Consider the following 19,521-nt stretch of genomic DNA (forward strand, 5'->3'; position numbering starts at 1 on the left):
ACAACAATGAAAAAATAAGCTCTGAAATTGTGATGTGTTTATTGAATATAATGCAAAATATTTTATTCTGCCCAGCAATGTCTAAATTCATTACCTACGGAGCATCCAAACATTCAGAAATTGTTGAGGCTTGCAGCTGTTTAAAGCACTTCCTGCTTGTAATGTCTTTCAGTTTAAACTTGACAGTTAACCAGCAATACCATGATTACTACTACCAAGCCATTAGGAAGGCAAATTGTATGCTGGCCTTCATTACAAGAGGATTTGAGTACAGGAGTAAAGAAGTCTTACTCCAATTATATAGGGCCTTGGTCAGACCACACCTGGCGTACTTTGTACAATTTTGGTCTCTTTACCTAAGGAAGGATATACTTGCCATAGAGGGAGTGCAACGAAGGTTCATGAGATTGATTTCTGGGATGGCGGGACTGTCTTATGAGAAGCGATTGAGTAAACTAGGCCTGTATTCTCTTGAATTCAGAAGAATGAGAGGGGATCTCATTGAAGCATACAAAATTATTGCAGGGCTTGATGGGATGGGTGCTGGGAGAATGTTTCCCTTGGCTGGGGAGTCTAGAACCAGAGGCCACAGCCTCAAGATAAAGGGTAGGTCATTCAGGACTGAGATGAGAAGAAATTTCTTCAGAGGGTGGTGAATCTTTGGAATTCTCTATCCCAGAGGGCTGTGGAAGCTCCGTCATTGGGTATATTCAAAACAGAAGTCGATAGATTTCTGACTAGTAAGGGCATCAAGGGATATGGCGATAGGGCCGGCGAATGGAGTTGAGGCAGAAGATCAGCCATGATCTCATTGAATGGCGGAGCAGGCTCGAAGGGCCTACTCCTGCTCCTATTTCTTATGTTCTTAAAATACATAGTAAATATGTACTGTTAAAAATTTGGTTTATTTATCTTGACATAAATGCTACAACCAAAAATAAGAGAAGAATATTGAGAAGAAGGCTTGACTAATTGTGTTTATAGGCAGTCAACCAATACCCAGTTCCTTCCACAAGTCCCACCTTAACTAATACTAGACTTTGTATTGATGATGAAGTGCATACAGCCAGTGAATTTATAAAGAGGATGATCTGTTAGTTGAATTTCATCCAAAATATTTTGCCCTGCCCATAATAAGTTGGGCAGTGCAGTCTTCTGCATCAGCTCTAACATGAGGGCAATTTAGAGTGTTCGGGTGTTGTGGGAGGATATGGTTTTACTCTTACAAAGTGATTTGTTAGTCCTTCAATTTTATGGGGACCTTTGCACTTGTTGAATTTTAGCTTGAATGTCGCGAAGAAGTGCAAATAAAAGATGTGGGGCAATCCAAACAGTTTAAAAATACAGCTATCCATAAAATAATGCAGAGTTTAAGAATTTGGGGATCTACATTTGAAATGACCAGCTGGTGCTAATCAGTGTTTTTGTGGACCCGAGAACTAAACATAAAATCAGAGTAACACAGTGCAGATTCGTGGTATTCAAATATTAGATATCAAAGAATGTTTAATGTGAATAATTTTGGTTAATTAACAGTTTGCAAATTTCAGTGTTATAGTACACAATGCATGTGAACATGGAGCAATAGATGGCCTAAGGAAGTCATAATCATAACTTTTTTCTAGATCTTTGATCAAATATTTTTAGAGAGAATATTTTAATGAGTGACATTAGTTCAGTGATAAGTCTGCAAAATGAACAGGTTATGTCCAGGGAGACATGTAGAACTACAACCAGTTGGGACAACTAACTTCAAAACATAATATCAAACCCTTTAATGGCTGTGATCTGGAATTCCCCCAAGGATCTAACCTTGGCAGCCTCCTACATCATCCAAAAACACATCAGTTTCCACGTGTATGCTGACGACACCCAGCTCTACCTCACTACCACCTTTCTCGACCCCTCCACTGCCTCTGATTTGTCACGCCGCATGTCTGACATCCAGTATTGGATGAGCAGAATGGGAAGACCGAAGCCATTGTCTTTGGTCCTCGCTGCAAGCTCCATTCCCTAGCCACTGACGCCATCCTTCTGCCTGGCCACTGTCTTGAGGCTGAACGAGACTGTTCGCAACCTTTGTGTCGTTTTTGACCCCGAGATGAACTTCCGACCACACACCCTCTCCATCACCAAGACCACCTATTTCCACCTCTAACATTGCCTGTCTCTACCTCTGCTTCAGATCATCTGCTTTTAAAACCCTTATCCATGCGTTTGTTACCTCTAGACTGAACTATTCCAATGCACTTCTGGTTGGTCTCCCACTTTGCACCCTCTGTAAACTTGAGCTCATCCAAGACTCTGCTGCCCGTATCCTAACTCACACCAAGTCCTGTTCACCCATCACTCCCTGTCCTATATTGGCTCCCAGTCCAGCATCGTCTCAATTTAAAAATTCTCAGTTGTTTTCTAATCCCTCCATGGCCTCACCCTTCCCTATCTCTGTAACTTCCTCTAGCCCGACAACTGTCCGAGATCTCTGCGTTCCTCCAATTCTGACCTCTTGTGAATCCCCGATTTTCTTCGCTGCACTAGTGGCAGCCGTGCCTTCAGCTGCTTAGGCCCTAAGCTCCGCAACTCCCTCCCTAAACCTCTCTGCCTCGCTACCTTTCTCCTCCTTTAAGACGCTCCTTAAAACCTAGACCTGTCCCAATATTTCTTTGTGGTTCGTTGTCAATCGCTCCTGTGAAGTGCCTTGGGCTGTTTTACTATGTTAAAGACGCTATATAAATGCAAGTAGTTGTTGGTGTATAGGCAGGTGAATTGTGTGGTGTGGTACTGCACCATCTGGACAAGGAATTCCTGATATATGTTGACCTATCTGGGGTGGCACAGACATCAATAAAATTGGTGTGTCTGTCCCTGGGCTACAGGTTTTTCCCCTTGCTGATTGTCCATGATCCTGTTGTGTGCTGAATAAGCACTGATTTAGGCTCAACTGTAATTACTTCATGATTGATTAGCTTATTGATGATTACTGTCCAGGACTTGTGTGAAGAATGTCGTTGTCGGCGTAGTAATGCAGTACCCTGCCATTTGTGGAACTACATGTCAGCATGAGGAGGGATAAAGGGAGAAAGTTGGAGTAAGGGACCTAATCCTTTTGTGGGGAGGTGGGATAGATTCCCCCAATTTCTCATTTGGTAAAGATAGCTTGTAACTGACCCATACATTCCAGAAGGTCCCAGAATTGACATCCTGTACTCAGTCGGCAGTCTTAGCTGGGGTGGCAATAGTTAGCCCATGCACTAGAGAAGAAAATAGCAGGGTCCCTCTTCTGATTGCTAGCCAATGATGTTTGTTAGAAAGTCTGTGGAGGAAACTGAGCAATATCTGGCACCGACGGGACTGGTGTGATGCCGACCTATGAAAACTTCCGGACAGACCAGCGCTAATGTTGAAGGATACGGAGGTTTTCATCTCCGTATCTGACAACAAACACTGTTGCTTAGCAACAGTTTGTAAACAAGTCGGCCTGTACCTTGGAAGCGTCTCTGTAGCTTAGGAACAGCTTCAGAGAGGCTTTCCAGAGACTGACTGACTTCTTAAAAAATGCTAGGAGAAGAAAAAAAAAAAGAAAAAAAACCTAACAAAACGGCTGCTGATTTCTGCCGTTAGATCGAGGTTTCCAGACATACAACCTCCGGATAAACCAAAGTTTCCTGTATATAGATGTTAGATGAAGGCAGAATCAGTTTAGCTGTGAATACACTGCCCTCGTGGATGCTAATATTTGCCATCCAGACTTTAATGTGAAGAATGACCACTTGGATGAGATGCCTGAAGGGTAACCGTATCCCAGTATTTATCAGTTTTTTTTAGGGAAGAAATTGAAGGGGTTGGGCGGGGAAGAGAGGAATAAACCATGATGGAATTCCCTAGTTGCAATGATGTTTAGTGATTTACTGTTGAACTTGAATAACATTTCCTACATCCAGGATTTAAAAATGTGTGGCTTTTGGTTTAATTTCCATTTCTTTTGTAACCTACAGGGAGGGTGGTCAACCATTTGAGATGCACAGTTTAAAAAGCACTATAGAATGAAGCCATATTTTTTTCAGAAAACAAACTGGAAACCAGGGCCTTTTATGTGGCTGTGGCAAAAAATGTACTTTGAGCAATCAACAGAACCTCACTGTTTATAGATGTAATGTCCTGTGTTTGATAAATAATTTGATTTTAATCAGATTATTGCTAAACAAGAAATTCATATTTTGTTAAATATAGTACAGTAAACATTATTATTGAGGTTGACAGAAGTATGAATTGTACTTTATGTAAGGCTGAGAGGTACGTGGAAAATAATAATAATAATAATCAACTTTATTGTCATTGTTAGTGCACAAGTGCAGTACAACGAAATGTAGGCTTGCGGCTCCCGAGAGTGTACATTTAGATTAAGACATTTAAACATTCAACATTCATTTGGCTTGTAATACATTAACATAAACATAACCATAATAAAGTGCATTGACAGATGTGCAGGCTTTAGTGTTTATTTGTGGAGTTCAGTAGGATGACAGCCCTGGGAAAGAAGCTGTTCCTAAATCTGGTCGTTCGGGTGCGAATGCATCTGTAGCGTCTCCCAGATGGCAGGAGGGCGAACAGACTGTGGCTGGGGTGGGTAGGGTCTTTGATGATGGTCCGTGACCTCCGTAAACAGCGTTTCTGGTATATGTGCTCTATGGTCGGTAGCCGGGTGCCGGTAATGCGTTGGGCAGTTTTGACTACCCGCTGCAGGGCTTTCCGGTCATAGTAGCTACAGCTGCCATACCATACTGTGATACAGTTCGTCAGGATGCTCTCTATTGTGCAGTGGTAAAAGTTAGAGAGGATCAGGGGTGACAGGTTACATCCCTTCAGCCTCCTTAGGAAATATAGGTGCTGCTGGGCCGCCTTCACCAGAGAGGAGGTATTGAGGGACCAGGAGAGGTCTTCTGTGATGTGGGCTCCGAGGAACTTAAAGCTGTCCACCCTTTCCACCACAGCCCCGTGGATGGGGGTGTGACTTCTGCCTTTAGACTTCCTGAAGTCCACAATGATTTCTTTGGTTTTCTTGATGTTAAGGGCCAGGCTGTTATTGGCGCACCACTTCACGAGATGCTGGACCTCCTCCCTGTAGGCTGACTCATCGTTGTTGGTGATCTGGCCTACTACCGTGGTATCATCCGCAAACTTGATGATGGTGTTGGAACCATGAACAGCCACAGTCGTGGGTGAAGAGGGAGTAGAGGAGGGGGCTCAGCACACATCCTTATGGGGCCCCCGTGTTTAGGGTCCGGGGGGGGTGGGGAGGTGTGGTTACCTAATTTGACAGACTGGGGTCTGTTTGTTAGGAAGTCCAGGGTCCAGTTGCAGAGGGGAGTGTTCAGGCCAAGAGTGTGGAGTTTGGATTATAGTTCAAGTACAAACCAACATAAAGGATAAAATATCCTTTGTTGGTTTGTACTTCATCAATCCTGATGGATTATAGTTCATGGATAATTCTTTTCAAGAAAAATAGCCAAAAATTGGAGATAAAGTAATTGAATAGGACTGTTGCAAATACTGTTGCAATTTTAAAAATCATATAATTAGGGTTAAATACACTTAATGTATGAGAACAAACATTGATGTAATTCCTCTTCAGATTATATTTTTAGTAGCTGGAGAATAAAATGCTCTTGGAAGAGAAAATGCAGACCATGAATAGAAAATTGCACTGGAACATGCACAGAGTGTTTCCATTGATGAAAATAATTAAGGTATATTAACCCTTGCCTCTATTAATTGTAAAATATTTTATTTTCTATTTCAGATTCTGTTTGATCAAGCCCAAAGATCCATCAAGTTGCAACTTCAGACATTTGTTAAAGAGTAGGCACCTTTTTTGTTCTTATTTACATATCCTTTGATCAATAAGTGAGGTCAAATGAGTAGACACACAGCAGAATAGATGAAAAACGTTAAGTACAAAAATCTGATTGAAACTGGGAATGCTATGTACTATTTCTAAATCAGTAATGTCAATAGGGAAGAACCAAAATAAGTTTATTCTAATGGAATATATCACACACAATAATCACTGACTAGACAAGGGTACGTGCACAAAAGTTGATGCTGTGAACAGTGGTTTAGGTGAACTTGCTTATTTTCAGACATGGTGCAATAAATGTTAGTTAATGTTAAAATTGACAAATCATTACTTCACAAAACTGAATTTAGATGTGCAAATATTAAACCTAATGTCTATCTATATATATATATACTAGCTGGGGGAGCCCGGCTTTGCCAGGGCTGTTTTGGGCCGGGCGGTTTAAATCGAGTGCGAGGCTTTGTGGCCTCTCTGTGTCCCTCTGAATCTGCTGCCGGGCAACATTTTAAATCGAGTCCCAGGCTTTTGGGCCCTGTCTGTGTCCCTCTCTCAATCTGCTGCCGGGCAACATTTCTACCTTTTTTAATACCTTGAAAGATGAAAGTGAAAGTACTTATAAAACGTTTTTGGTAAATCTTATGTTATTTTTAAGAGATACTAACTTTTTCAAAGCTGGATGATCAAAGTAGTTTGAGCTGGAAGCTGAAGTAATGGCAGTGGAAACAATGGCTGCCAGATCCCTGAGATGAAAACGATTAGTCCCGCCCCCACACACACACACCGATTGGCCAACCATCAGGGGACTGTACTGTAGGATTGGTCAATCGTAACGGCACAGGATTGGTCGAACCTTGACGTCAGTCAATCAATGCTAAGTAGCAGATAATGAGTTTAATTTTGAAGGTTTTTTGCATAAGGCGCGAACAATTTTTGTCCGACCGAAAAGTAAATACGCTTACGACCGTCCCGGAACCGTAAGCTTTCTTTGGAGGTAACGCGCGCGTAGGTAAGCTCTAACTTTCGAGCGCATAGCCGGACAGACGCACACGTGAGGACAGACAGATCGATTCCTTTATATATATATATATATATATATATATATATATATATATATATATATAGATTTATTAATATATTTGGCTTATCTGGTTTACTGTACATACAATGGCCAATTTGAAAATAAGGATAGCTGCAAATAAAGGACACCTGATGCAAGTCCCTTGCATGTCCCGAATTTACGTGTTTCACTGTAGTCACAGAATCACAGAAATCACAGAAAACCCCACAGTGCAGATAGAGGCCATTTCAGCCCATCGAGCCTGCACCGACACATATCCCACCCGATCCCCGTAACCCCTACACCAACACATATCCCACCCTATCTCCGTAACCCCACACATTTTAATCCCCCTAACACTAAGGGTCAATTTATCATAGCCAATCAACCTAACCTGCACATCTTTGGACTGTGGGAGGAAACTGGAGCACCCGGAGGAAACCCACGCAAACACGGGGAGAATGTCTGTGTGGAGTTTGCACAGTCACCCGAGGCCGGATTCGAAGCCGGGTCCCTGGCGCTGTGAGGCAACAGTGCTAACCGCTATGCCACCGTGCTGCCTTTCCTATTCACCCCCTCAAACCCCTTCATAGTTTTATAGAGGTCTATTAAATCTCGTCATGGCCTTCTCTTCTCCAGTGGAAATAGTCCCAGCATTTCAAGTCTCTGCACATAACTAGAATTTCTCAGCCCTGGTGTCATCCTGGTGAATGTACCTTGTATACTGTCTATAGTTTTAATGTATTTTCCATGATGGGTAGAATCATCATGGGTGGCCAAAATTGCACAGAGTACGCTAATCAGTGCCTTGTACAAATTTACCGTCACCTCTTAACTCTCTTGTACTTTATCCCGCTATTGGCCTTTATTTAAAAAAAAAAAAAAAAAAAAAAATGATTTTATCGTCTTGCACTTGTATTTTCACTCAAATAGGTATTTGTAATCCAGGTGTCTCTTCCACACTGTTTCATTGAGTTTATATTCCCAGTCCTTGTTTTTCTCCCCCAATCTATTAGTTTGCATTTCTCTGCATTAATTTGATTTTTTTTTAATTTCAATTATCAGCTTTAAACTGGTAATTGAAAATTGGTTTCAATGTGCTTTATGCAGTTATAACTCATGACTTAATTCCTTAATGCATTTGAAGCCTTTTTTGATTCTAGTAAGAATTAAAAAAATTACATCTGAATGCCCCTAATTTTTTTGTTTAAGTAGGCAGATAGTTTGTACGTGTTCCAGTTGCAATGAAAAATATTTTAACACCATTACAACAGATTAGCTGGCCATTTATCTCATTGCTGTTTGTGGGACTTTGCTGTGTGAAAGTTGGCTGCTTTGTTTCCCTACATTACAACAATAACTACAGTTCAAAAGTACTTACAGTAATTGGTTTTGAAGCATCTTTGGATGCCCTGAGGTCATAAAGTGCTGTATAAATGAATGTTCTTTCTATTCATCTATTTCAGTGATCTTAGAAAATTTAAAGATGCGAAAAAACAGTTTGACAAGGTCAGTGAAGAGAAAGAAAATGCATTGGTGAAAAATGCTCAAGTTCAAAGAAATAAGCAGCATGAAATGGAAGAGGCTACCAACATCCTAACAGCAACACGTAAATGCTTTCGGCATATAGCACTGGACTACGTTTTGCAGGTAAAGCTTAACTCCTAATTTAGAGGATTTGACCTCTTGGAAGTATCTTATTTATTTTTCAATTATTCAAAAAAAAAAATGATTTATTGTTTAGTGAGACTGCAACAAAAAATACAACTTGGCACTGAAACTTAGTGAACTTATGCCATTTGCAACATTTCTTGTTCAAAGTAAAAATCAGTTGTGTTGCAAATACTGAAATGCAAATTGATATGTGGTATAACATCCCAGCTGAATATAATAATCAACTTTATTGTCATTGTTAGTGCACAAGTGCAGTACAACGAAATGTAAGCTTGCGGCTCCCGAGAGTGTACATTTTGATTGACATTTAACATACATTTGGCTTGAAACATAAACATCATAAAGTGCATTGACAGATGTGCAGGCTTTAGAGTTTATTGGCAGAGTTCAGTAGGATGACAGCCCTGGGAAAGAAGCTGTTCCTAAATCTGGTCGTGCGGGTGTGAATGCATCTGTAGCGTCTCCCAGATGGCAGGGGGGCGAACAAACTGTGGCTGGGGTGGGTAGGGTCTTTGATGATGGTCAGTGACCTCCGTAGACAGCGTTTCTGGTAGATGATCTCAATGGTTGGTAGCCGGGTACCGGTAATGCGTTGGGCAGTTTTGACTACCCGCTGCAGGGCTTTCCGGTCATGGGAGGTACAGCTACTATACCACACTGTGATACAGTTCGTCAGAATGCTCTCTATTGTGCAGCGGTAAAAGTTAGAGAGGATCCGGGGTGACAGGTTGCATCCCTTCAGCCTCCTTAGGAAATATAGGCGCTGCTGGGCCTTCTTCACCAGAGAGGAGGTATTGAGGGACCAGGAGAGGTCTTCCGTGATGTGGACTCCAAGGAACTTAAAGCTGTCCACCCTTTCCACCTCAGCCCCTTGGATGTGGATGGGGGTGTGTCTTCCGCCTTTGGACTTCCTGAAGTCCACAATGATTTCTTTGGTTTTCTTGATGTTAAGGGCCAGGTTGTTATCGGCGCACCACTTCACGAGATGCTGGACCTCCTCCCTGTAGGCTGACTCATCGTTGTTGGTGATCTGGCCTACTACTGTGGTATCATCCGCAAACTTGATGGTGTTGGAACCATGAACAGCCACAGTCGTGGGTGAAGAGGGAGTAGAGGAGGTGGCTCAGCACACATCCTTGGGGGGGAGGAGGTGTGGTTACCTAATTTGACAGACTGGGGTCTGTTTGTTAGGAAGTCCAGGGTCCAGTTGCAGAGGGAAGTGTTCAGGCCAAGAGTGTGGAGTTTGGTGGCCAGCTTGTTGGGGACGATGGTGTTGAATGCTGAGCTGTAGTCTATGAACAGCATTCTGATGTAGGTCTCTTTACCGTCTAAGTGTTTCAGTGCAGAATGAAGAGCAGTTGTGATTGCATCCTCCGTTGATCTGTTTGCGCGATAGGCAAACTGGTGTTGGTCAAGAGAGGCGGGAACACTGGCTTTGATGTGAGCCAGGACCAGTCTCTCGCAACACTTCATTATGATGGGTGTGAGTGCGACAGGTCGATAGTTGTTCAGACACATCACAGCCGTTTGCTTTGGCACAGGGATAATGGTGGTGGTCTTAAAGCATGTAGGGACTACTGCCTGGGCCAGTGACAGATTGAAGATGGCGGTGAAGACATCAGCCAGCTGATCACATTCCTTGAGTACCCGTCCAGGGATGCTGTCAGGTCCAGCAGCCTTACGTGTGTTCACTCCGCGTAGAGCACCCCTTACGTTGGAGGTGGACAGAGTGAGCACCTGGTCTTCCGGGGGTGGCAAGGCTTTGGTAGCCGGCTCCCTGTTCCTGTCAAAGCGAGCGTAGAATTGTTAAGCTCCTCCGGAAGGGAGGCATCGCTAACCGGGGGGGGGGGGCTGGTGTTTTTACTTTTATAGTCGGTGATAGACTGGATGCCTTGCCACATGCGCCGGGGGTCCGAGTTGTTGTGGAAATGATCCTCAATCCGCAGTGTCTGTTTTTTGGCAGTCCTGATACCCTTTTTTAGGTTGGTCCTAGCTGCACTGTAAGCCGCTGCGTTGCCAGATTTGAATGCTACGTCGCATGCTTTCAACAGAGAGCGGACCTCCCCGTTCATCCAGGGTTTCTGGTTGGGATATGTCCTGATATTTTTATGGGTCGTGACGACCTCGACGCAACTGTTGACGTAGAATAGCACTGTGGATGCGTATTCCTCCATGTCAGTATGGGCAAACATGCTCCAATCAGTGCGTTTGAAGCAATCCTGAAGCTCTGAGACTGCCCCCTCTGGCCATACTTTCACTGATCTTACTGATGTTTTCACTCTTTTGATGAGCGGTTTGTATGCTGGGGCTAGAAACAAGGAGGTGGTCAGACTTCCCAAGATGGGGGCAGGGAATGGCCTTCTAAGCATCTACAATGCTCGTGTAGACTTGGTCCAGTGTGTTCTCCCCTCTTGTGGGGCAGGAAACATTCTGGTGGAATTTCAGGAGTACAGATTTTAATATGGCCTGCTGTCTACCATACAGATTTCTCTGCTCACCAACACTGCTGCCTTGTTTTGTACCTTCTGGTATTTTTTTCCCAATTTCTTCAGGCAGTAAGCTAAAATATTAAGTAGATCACTAGCATTCACAAACTGTAACCCCCCCCCCCCCCCAAAAAACAATTTTCTAGCTGTAAATTAAATTGACCTATTTGAACCCACTTAAACTTGTACACAAATTGCCCTTGGCTGTTAACTTTGTCCTGACATGTTTTAAAGGCACACAATTGCCCCTGAGGTACTGCTGATGAAACATTATATTTTGGTCTACAAGGAGTTAATTTAATTCACATTGGGGGGGAAAAAAATGGTGTTGCTTCCATGCAACATCTTGTGTTGTGTGTCTCTGATTCTGTATTCACCCGCCCTCTGAAAAATGGCAATTATTCCACTTTAAAATTCTTTTCATTAAACAAATATTCTACATGTCTCTAATTATTGTGTGTATATATGTATTTAAAACAAGCTATGGTATTTTACTATAAAGCAGAAAACAAAAATAAATCAAGGAAATCACCAGTCAGCAATCCTGCTCCCCTAATCATAGGAATTGGACAGCAATGCACTGCTGTTATGCTCCTCAGTTGTGCCCTTGTCACTTTTTTTGCCCTAGGAAGATAAATAATGGCACTGGATAGCCATATGAAGAATACAAACTTCAGGAGTCATGCCTAAAGAAAAATAGCTGGTCAAGTTATATGAAGAATCAAGAGGCCGATATACCTAGGAATTTAAACTGCAGTTTCATTCATTTAAAAACTCAATCTTTTTTGAAGTTTTCAGACTGTCAAGTGGGAGTTCAAGCTAGACAGACTACAATGGGGTATAACGGAACCAGAAATTGCTATCCTCTGGTACCAGTTCCAAGCAATTAACTCACTGAAATTCCTGACTAATATTGAGCTGATTTTATCACCACCTGTAGCATAGTCTTTGACCCTTCAGTGCTAGATTTGATCCAGATCAACACCAAAACGCAACAAGAGGAGGCCTCTCCTGGCCATTAGCTCTCAGCTCTAATATGTGAGCTGGAATGTATTACAAAACAGGGCACAGAGGTTCAGGCAGTGTCTTAAACAACAGGAGGAATGTTCATACAATGTTATTGGAATTCCCCAAAAAGGTACTGCTTCGAAGCATATTCCTGCTTCTGTTTATAGCTTGATATAGTTTTAAGAATTTAGTATTTCAAAACAAAATCAGTTGCTGGTTCTGTTCCAAGTGAAAGGCAGGTTCCCATGTTTTTTCATTGTGCAGTGCTGCACTGATGTAATTTTTACTTCACAGTATATTACAACAAAATGGTACAGGAAACTTTGTGTTATCCGGAGGTTAAATGTCCGGCAAGCTCGAGCCACCGGCGAAAATCAGGAGCCGTTTTGTTAGCTTTTTTTTCCAACAGTCAGACTCTGCAAAGTCTCTCTCTGAAGCTGTTGCTAAGCGACAGAGACGCTTCCAAGGTACGGCCGACTGTTTGGAAGCTGTTGCTAAGCAACAGTGTTTGTTGTCAGATACGGAGATGAAAAGCTCCGTATGCTTCAACATTAACGCTGGTTTGTCCGGCAGTTTTGAGGGAACGGCAACAGCTCGGTGCCGGATAGCACAAAGTTTCCTGTACAGTATATACATTTAATACTGATTACCTAGTATTACATGACAAAATTTAGCCTTGTGATATAAGGTCATCTAATGGTATTACATTACTTAATTTCTTCATGTACTTCATCCCCGTTGCTTGTTCCTGTTGAAATGCCCTAAACAATGCTAATTCCAACTTTACTATTTGTAAAGTTGCGTAGAAATTAATGAAAAAGTTTGACTTTCTATCTTTTTTAAATGTACATTCTTAAAAATAAGTCTGATCTTTATATTTGCTTCCCCTTGCTCCATTATACATCTTTTTCATGTATTTAAAAAATCCTTTTGTTCACCAAGTCTTTAAATTAGAAAAAAAACAAAATACAAAGCAGTGTGGCATCATCATTCAGTATGTTTCCTGTTGTCCTTGCCATTGCATCCTTCCAATTGGACAGCACAATCTCCAAGACTGTCTGTCTATCATTTCCTTGCATAGCACAGTCCAAAATGCCTTTACCATCCATAGCTGTCCAATTCAAATTGATAAGTTTTTTTAAAAACGTAGTCGATGAACTCCTTCGGCATTTTATATTTTGACATTTATACACTCAGCCAATGCTACAGGTGAGTGTCTTGTTTGCAAACATTATTTGTGAACACCACCATAGAAAATTGACTTGTGCATCCAAAAGCTAATCCAGTCTATTAGAGAATGCAACAAATATTGTTGATTTGCGTCCGAAGGTGGCGTCCTAATTTAAGGTAATTGGGTCTCCTTTTTAACCCTATTATATGATCTTTTCCTACTTAATTCTTGGCATATACATTGATTTCCTTAATTTAATGGAATATTAAGCCCTTGCAAAAGCCACTGAAAATGATTCCATTTGTACACATATAAAATAACGCACAGGCAGACAGAGTAAAAAAAAAACTAACATTTTGCGGAGGAGTCAGAGCATTTATTGCTTCATTCTCAAGATTCATAATATATCACCTTTTGTACTGTAGCATTATAAATAAAATGACGTTTTAGTGATTAAAAAGTTGCTCTGATGTAGAAAATCTGTGTATATTACCCATCAGTGGTTCATCATTTGAAGATGCTGTTTTGTATCTAGCAGATTCGTCCCAAACTCTCGTTTAAACGGCACCTAATCAACCGGAATTCTTTAATAACCGTCAAAATAGATAGCCGGTAATCTTGCTGAATCAATCCATTTTTCGTTTTTCCCGAGGCCGAGTTAGTCACTTTTTTGTGTTAAAAATGGCCTACCTCTCTGTTACCCGGAATTTTTAATCAACCGGCACCATCCCGGTCCCGTCGGTGCCGGATATGAAAGAGTTTACTGTATTTTGTTGTATCAGCAGACTGCTCCAAAGATCAGTGATTTTTGTCTTGGATTAGTGATAATGCCCATGAAAATGATGGCTTTTATAGGAAATGTCGTTTTCTACATTGAGGTATTGACAAAATAAAAGCTCAGCTGATATTTGCAACTGACACCTGCCAGTATTTAGGATGCTATTCTTATGCTGCAGAGAGCTTATTAATGTATGTATGTGTTTTCTGAAAACTCTGGGGAGAATTTGGACACTGCTATACCTGTTTTCAATCACAGAACGGCCCAAAAAGCACCAATTTCTTAGTGCTGTCTCTTGTACTCCAAGGGTGTCTGAAAAAGAACTGACCTTGTATCGGGTCGGCCGATTTTTCTTTTCAGGTGCTCCTGGAAGCTGCCTAAAATAGGCGTTTGGCCCCTTGCATATGTAAATGAGTAACCTGTTATATACGTATGTAAACCCTGTTTTAGGTCCTCCTAAATTGTACCAGGATCTTTCAGCGACATTTAGGGCAAGCCTTGGGCTTCCCAGTTCAGTCGCACTGCTATTAGTGATGCGCCCAAAAATGGACCATAACTAATTTCTACTTCATTTCATTTTTTTGAAGCATACATTTTCATATGCCACTTTTTTTAATTGCACTATGATAACCATATTGTTGTCGTAGCGTATTTGGCTACATTGTGCTGATCTGTCTAACATACAGTCTACTATATGAAACTGACCTGATGAGAGCAGTGTTGTTTCATATAATGTTCTTAGAGGGATTAATTTAGCAACTATGCCTGTATTTTTAAGTTGATTAGAGTCATGGAGCTAATATTTCTTACAAGCTCTGAGATTTGTGAAAGAAATGTGTTTGGGGCCAAAGTGGCTCTTTTGAATTTCCCCCTTTGTGGTGTGCTCCCAGACCTCCAAGTAATGCTTTCAATTCAGTCAGCAGAAGGCACACAATGGAAATTTTCACACCCATCCTATGCAGCAGCAATTGACTTCTGTCTATGTTCATGTGTGGGAGTATGAATTTGGAGCAGAAAATTGCTCTATGGGAGATCATGGATGCGAACTTTGTCTTACCGTTATGGCAGCCTTCTGTCTGGAAAGTGCCAAACCGCTCAGTTACTTTGCCGTGCTGAACATTGAGTAGCTGAAGAGTCCAATTTTCAAGCAACAGTGTCCTTGCCACAGGTGGTGCAGGTGTAAATCACAGGGCCGGATGATCAAGCCCACTCCGTATCGACTCTTGGAACCTGATGCACTTTCCTCTTTGCTCTCTCCTCTCTCTCAACCACCTCTCTTCAGCCTCTGGCTCGCTGATGCAGCACAGCCCTCCAATGTGAGGGTGGGGGGGTGGTGGTGAAGAAGAAAGACCAATAAATACGAAGTTAAAATAGCATAGTGGGACAGCCTACTTTTTCTCTAATGTGCTGTGCCACATAGTTGAATGAGGGTTTGCTTCCAGTTTTCCCACAAAGCAAGTTTCTGATTTTTGGATACGGTTATAGAGAGAGAAAAATCTCGGTGTGTCACCCCAGCTAGAACACTTGTTATCATGAAGATGAATTTCAAAATTAATTTTCATTTTTCTTTCAAGGCAAAAGCTATGCACAATGTAGAAGTTTATCATGGGGATTATTGGTTACTAAACCTTGATTGACAAAAACTTGGGAGCAGATTGCTTACCTGCCTTCTGAGTGTGGTGTGGAAAGATTTGAAGAGGGGTAGGGGGAGGAGATCAAGTTGCCTGAAATTTGTTGGGGGTAGCCAACAGGGAAATAATTAATCAATCACTAATCTTGCAATAGACAACCAAAACAGGATAACCTCTCTACTGGTATTAATTTATAACCGTTACAAATTCTGTTTATAATATTCTGGCAAAACACTTGTGCTTTGCAAGAAAAGTTTCTCCATTTGAAACAGATGATGCATGTGGTAAGATAACTTGAGATTTGTTGCTTTTAAAAGCAGCTTTATTATCGCCATCTGGTGGTGGAATGTGTAACAGCAGAAACATTGCTCATTGAGTTTCCATAATTAGTCATGAAGTACTATTTGTTTATAAATGGGGGGGTGAACGTTTATTGAAGTGGTGGTACAAGCATGTTGGTTGCATTGAAAGTAGATACATTAAGCACAAAAGTGTTAACTTAGTCAGATGAAATAACCAACAGTCTTAACCAAATAAGCAAGCCTATTGTACACTGTAATAAAGTTAAAGGCAAATGGCTGGAACTTCCGCAGGGATTCTTCCAATCGTCTGCCATAACTTCAGTGGAAGGTCAATAGAAACCACGGAGAAATGTCATAAACATCTGTTCACACCGTTTTCTGCTGAAGAAACGGTGAATGATCGAGAGAATCGCTGCGGAAATTCTACCCCGAAGTGTCTAATTATAAAACATAGAAACATAGAAGATAGGAGCAGGAGTAGGCCATTCGGCCCCTCGAGCCTGCTCCGCCATTCACTGAGATCATGACTGATCGTCCAAATTCAGTACCTTGTCCCCGCCTTCTCCCTATACCGCTTCATCCCTTTAGCCTTAAGAAATATATCTAACTCCTTCTTGAATATATTTAATGAATTCGCCTCAACTGCTTTCTGTGGTAGAGAATTCCACAGGTTCACCACTCTGGGTGAAGAAATTCCTCCTCATCTCTGTCCTAAATGGCTTACTCCTTATCCTTAGACTGTGACCCCTGGTTCTGGACTCCCTGGCCATCGGGAACATCCTTCCTGCATCTAGTCTGTCTAGTCCTGTTAGAATTTTATAAGTTTCAATGAACTCCCCTCTCATTCTTCTAAACTCCAGCGAGTATAAGCCCAATCGACCCAATCTCTCCTCATACGTCATTCCTGCCATCCCAGGTATCAGTCTGGTGAATCTTCGCTGCACTCCCTCCATGGCTAGAACATCCTCAGATAAGGCGACCAAAACTGCACACAATACTCACGATGTGGTCTCACCAAGGCCCTGTACAACTGCAGCAAGACATCCTTGTTCCTGTACTCGAACCCTCTCGCTACGAAGGCCAACATACCATTTGCCTTCTTAACCGCCTGCTGCACCTGCATGCTTACCTTCAGCGACTGGTGCACAAGGACACCCAGATTTCGTTGCACTGCCCCTTCTCCCAATCTATTGCCGTTCAGATAATCTGCCTTCCTGTTTTTGCCACCAAAGTGGATAACTTCGCATTTATCCACATTATACTGCATCTGCCCAATCACCCAACCTGTCCAAATCATACTGGAGTTTCTCGGCATCCTCCTCACAGCACACACGCCCACCCAGCTTTGTGTTGACTGCAAACTTGGAGATATTACATCTAGTTCCCTTGTCTAGATCATTAATATATATTGTGAATAGCTGGGGTCCAAGGACCGATCCCTGCGGTACCCCACTAGTCACTGCCTGCCACTCGGAAAAAGACCCGTTTATTCCAACTCTTTGCTTCCTTTCTGTCTGCCAACCAGTTCTCTATCCAAGTCAGTACCTTACCCCCAATCCCATGTGCCTTAACTTTACACGCTAATCTCTTATGCGGGACCTTAACGAAAGCCTTCTGAAAGTCCAAATACACCACATCCACTGGTTCTCCCTTATCTATTTTACCAGTTACATCCTCAAAAAATTCCAGTAGATTAGTCAAGCACGATTTACCTTTTGTAAATCCATGTTGACTTTGTCCGATCCTGTCACTGTTTTCCAAGTGCTCTGCTATTACATCTTTTATAATGGACTCTAGCATTTTCCCCACTACCGATGTCAGGCTTACCGGTCTGTAATTCCCCGTTTTTTCTCTACCATCTTTTTTGAATAGTGGGGTAACATTAGCTGCCCTCCAGTCCATGGGAACTGTTCCATGGATTCTCAAATCAAAATTGTTCCAAGCTGTGTTGAAATGTTAGAGCTCCCATGACCTTGCTCATGGGTAGTCCAGGGCCTTGTATGTGGTTTCTGATCTTTATCCCTTGAACTCTGATTCCTGCTCTGAAGCAGTTGTTAGAAGCTAGGGGTGCCTAAAAATGTATATGGCTCCACGAATAATACTGTGTTTAAATGATTGTATGTTTCTGCTCGAGACAAGTAAGAGGATTGCATAAGTTTTGTTTTCCTGGAAAACTTGCATTCGAATTTGAGACAGTCTTTTTAATTAGATTGATTAGGTGAGGCATTAACATTCCACACGGGCCCACAGGATCACCCTGCCAGGCTAGCTGTCTGTTGTTTGTAGGTTTAGGGTTTTGACTTTGTTAATGTATCTTTAATTTGGCCAATGAAGGCCCAACCAGCTGTGGCTCAGTTGGTAGCACACTCTCCTCTGAGTCAGAAGGTTGTGGGTTCAAGTCCCACTCCAGGGACCTCAGCACATTAAGCTAGGCTGACACCTCCAGTACAGTGTTGAGGGAGTGCTGCACTGTCAGTCAGAGGTGCTGTCTTTCGGATGAGACGTTAAACAGAGGGCCTGTCTGCGCTCTCAGGCAAAGATCCCATGGCATTATTTTGAAGAAGAGCAGGGGAGTTATCTCCGGTGTCCTGGCCAATATTTATTCCTCAACCAACATAACAAAACAGATTATTTGGTCATTATCACATTGCTGTTTGTGGGAGCTTGCTGTGTGCAAATTGGTTGCTGTGTTTCTTACATTACAACAGTGACTCCACTTCAAAAGTACTTCATTGGCTGTAAAGCGATTTGAGACGTCCGGTGGTTGTGAAAGGTGCTATATAAATCCAAGTCTTCCTTTCCTATGTTTCTTCCATAATTACTAATAGCCATATTATAATCTCTACATGTAGATAGAATTTGGAGTTTGTTTAGCAGAACTGCTTGTGAAGGTAATTAAAGGTTAATTAGGAAAAGACATAGAATGAAAGGAGGCTAAGGTATCTGTTGAGTCTGTGTTTTCAAATGTAGTTATGCTGAATAACAGGACACAAACTACAGAAATAATTAAACAGGTCTTTAGTGATTGAGGGTCAGGGCTGAACTGGGATACACTTTGCTCCTCCGGGTTTATATACTGGTGTGGTCACCACCGGTACTACAATGTACAGGAGCCATCAAAAAGTAGTCCATCACCTTAAGGTATCCTCTTAAGGTGGTACAGGTTACATACACTACAGTATCCATCTTGGAATGGGCCATTTGCTAGATGAAAGAGCGATAGCGACTGGCTAAAGTGCGACAGCTCTGGTTTGGGCCTTCTGATTAAAAAGGGACAAGGTCAGACCTTGTACTTGCTGGGTCAAGGAGGATAGAGACAAGAGAGATAAAACACACATTCCAAAGGAAGAACCTTCAGAAAGATTAAACAATAAGACAAATTGGATGAAGCAATGAGACCCCCTTTTGGGGAGGGCTTTCATCCAAGAATTGAGACAAGAACTTGCGGTGCCATTGGGTGATGAGGTTTTAGAGAAACCTCCTATAGGTTAAATGGTCTTGCCAATAACTTGGCCTCAAGCCCACCTCTAAAAAGGGAATAAAAGTAACACCTTGAG

The 19,521-nt window shown here is 42.1% G+C and overlaps 1 protein-coding gene across 5 annotated transcripts in view; it reads left to right on the top strand.

Moving 5' to 3' along the window:
- The window catches only part of LOC147115720 (arf-GAP with coiled-coil, ANK repeat and PH domain-containing protein 2-like), a 146,158-nt gene that overhangs the window by 53,359 nt on the left and 73,278 nt on the right, over positions 1 to 19,521 (top strand). For all 5 annotated transcript variants that reach the window (XM_085990211.1, XM_085990214.1, XM_085990213.1 and 2 more), the window contains exons 5-6: positions 5,801 to 5,859; positions 8,381 to 8,564. In XM_085990211.1, coding sequence (XP_085846337.1) covers positions 5,801 to 5,859; positions 8,381 to 8,564 — 243 coding nt within the window. The remainder of the gene's footprint in view (positions 1 to 5,800; positions 5,860 to 8,380; positions 8,565 to 19,521) is intronic.

Source organism: Somniosus microcephalus, chromosome 6 (genome assembly GCF_052327205.1).
Source record: "Somniosus microcephalus isolate GS21.2 chromosome 6, FLI_Smic_1.0, whole genome shotgun sequence".
Classification (NCBI taxonomy): Eukaryota; Metazoa; Chordata; class Chondrichthyes; order Squaliformes; family Somniosidae; genus Somniosus; species Somniosus microcephalus.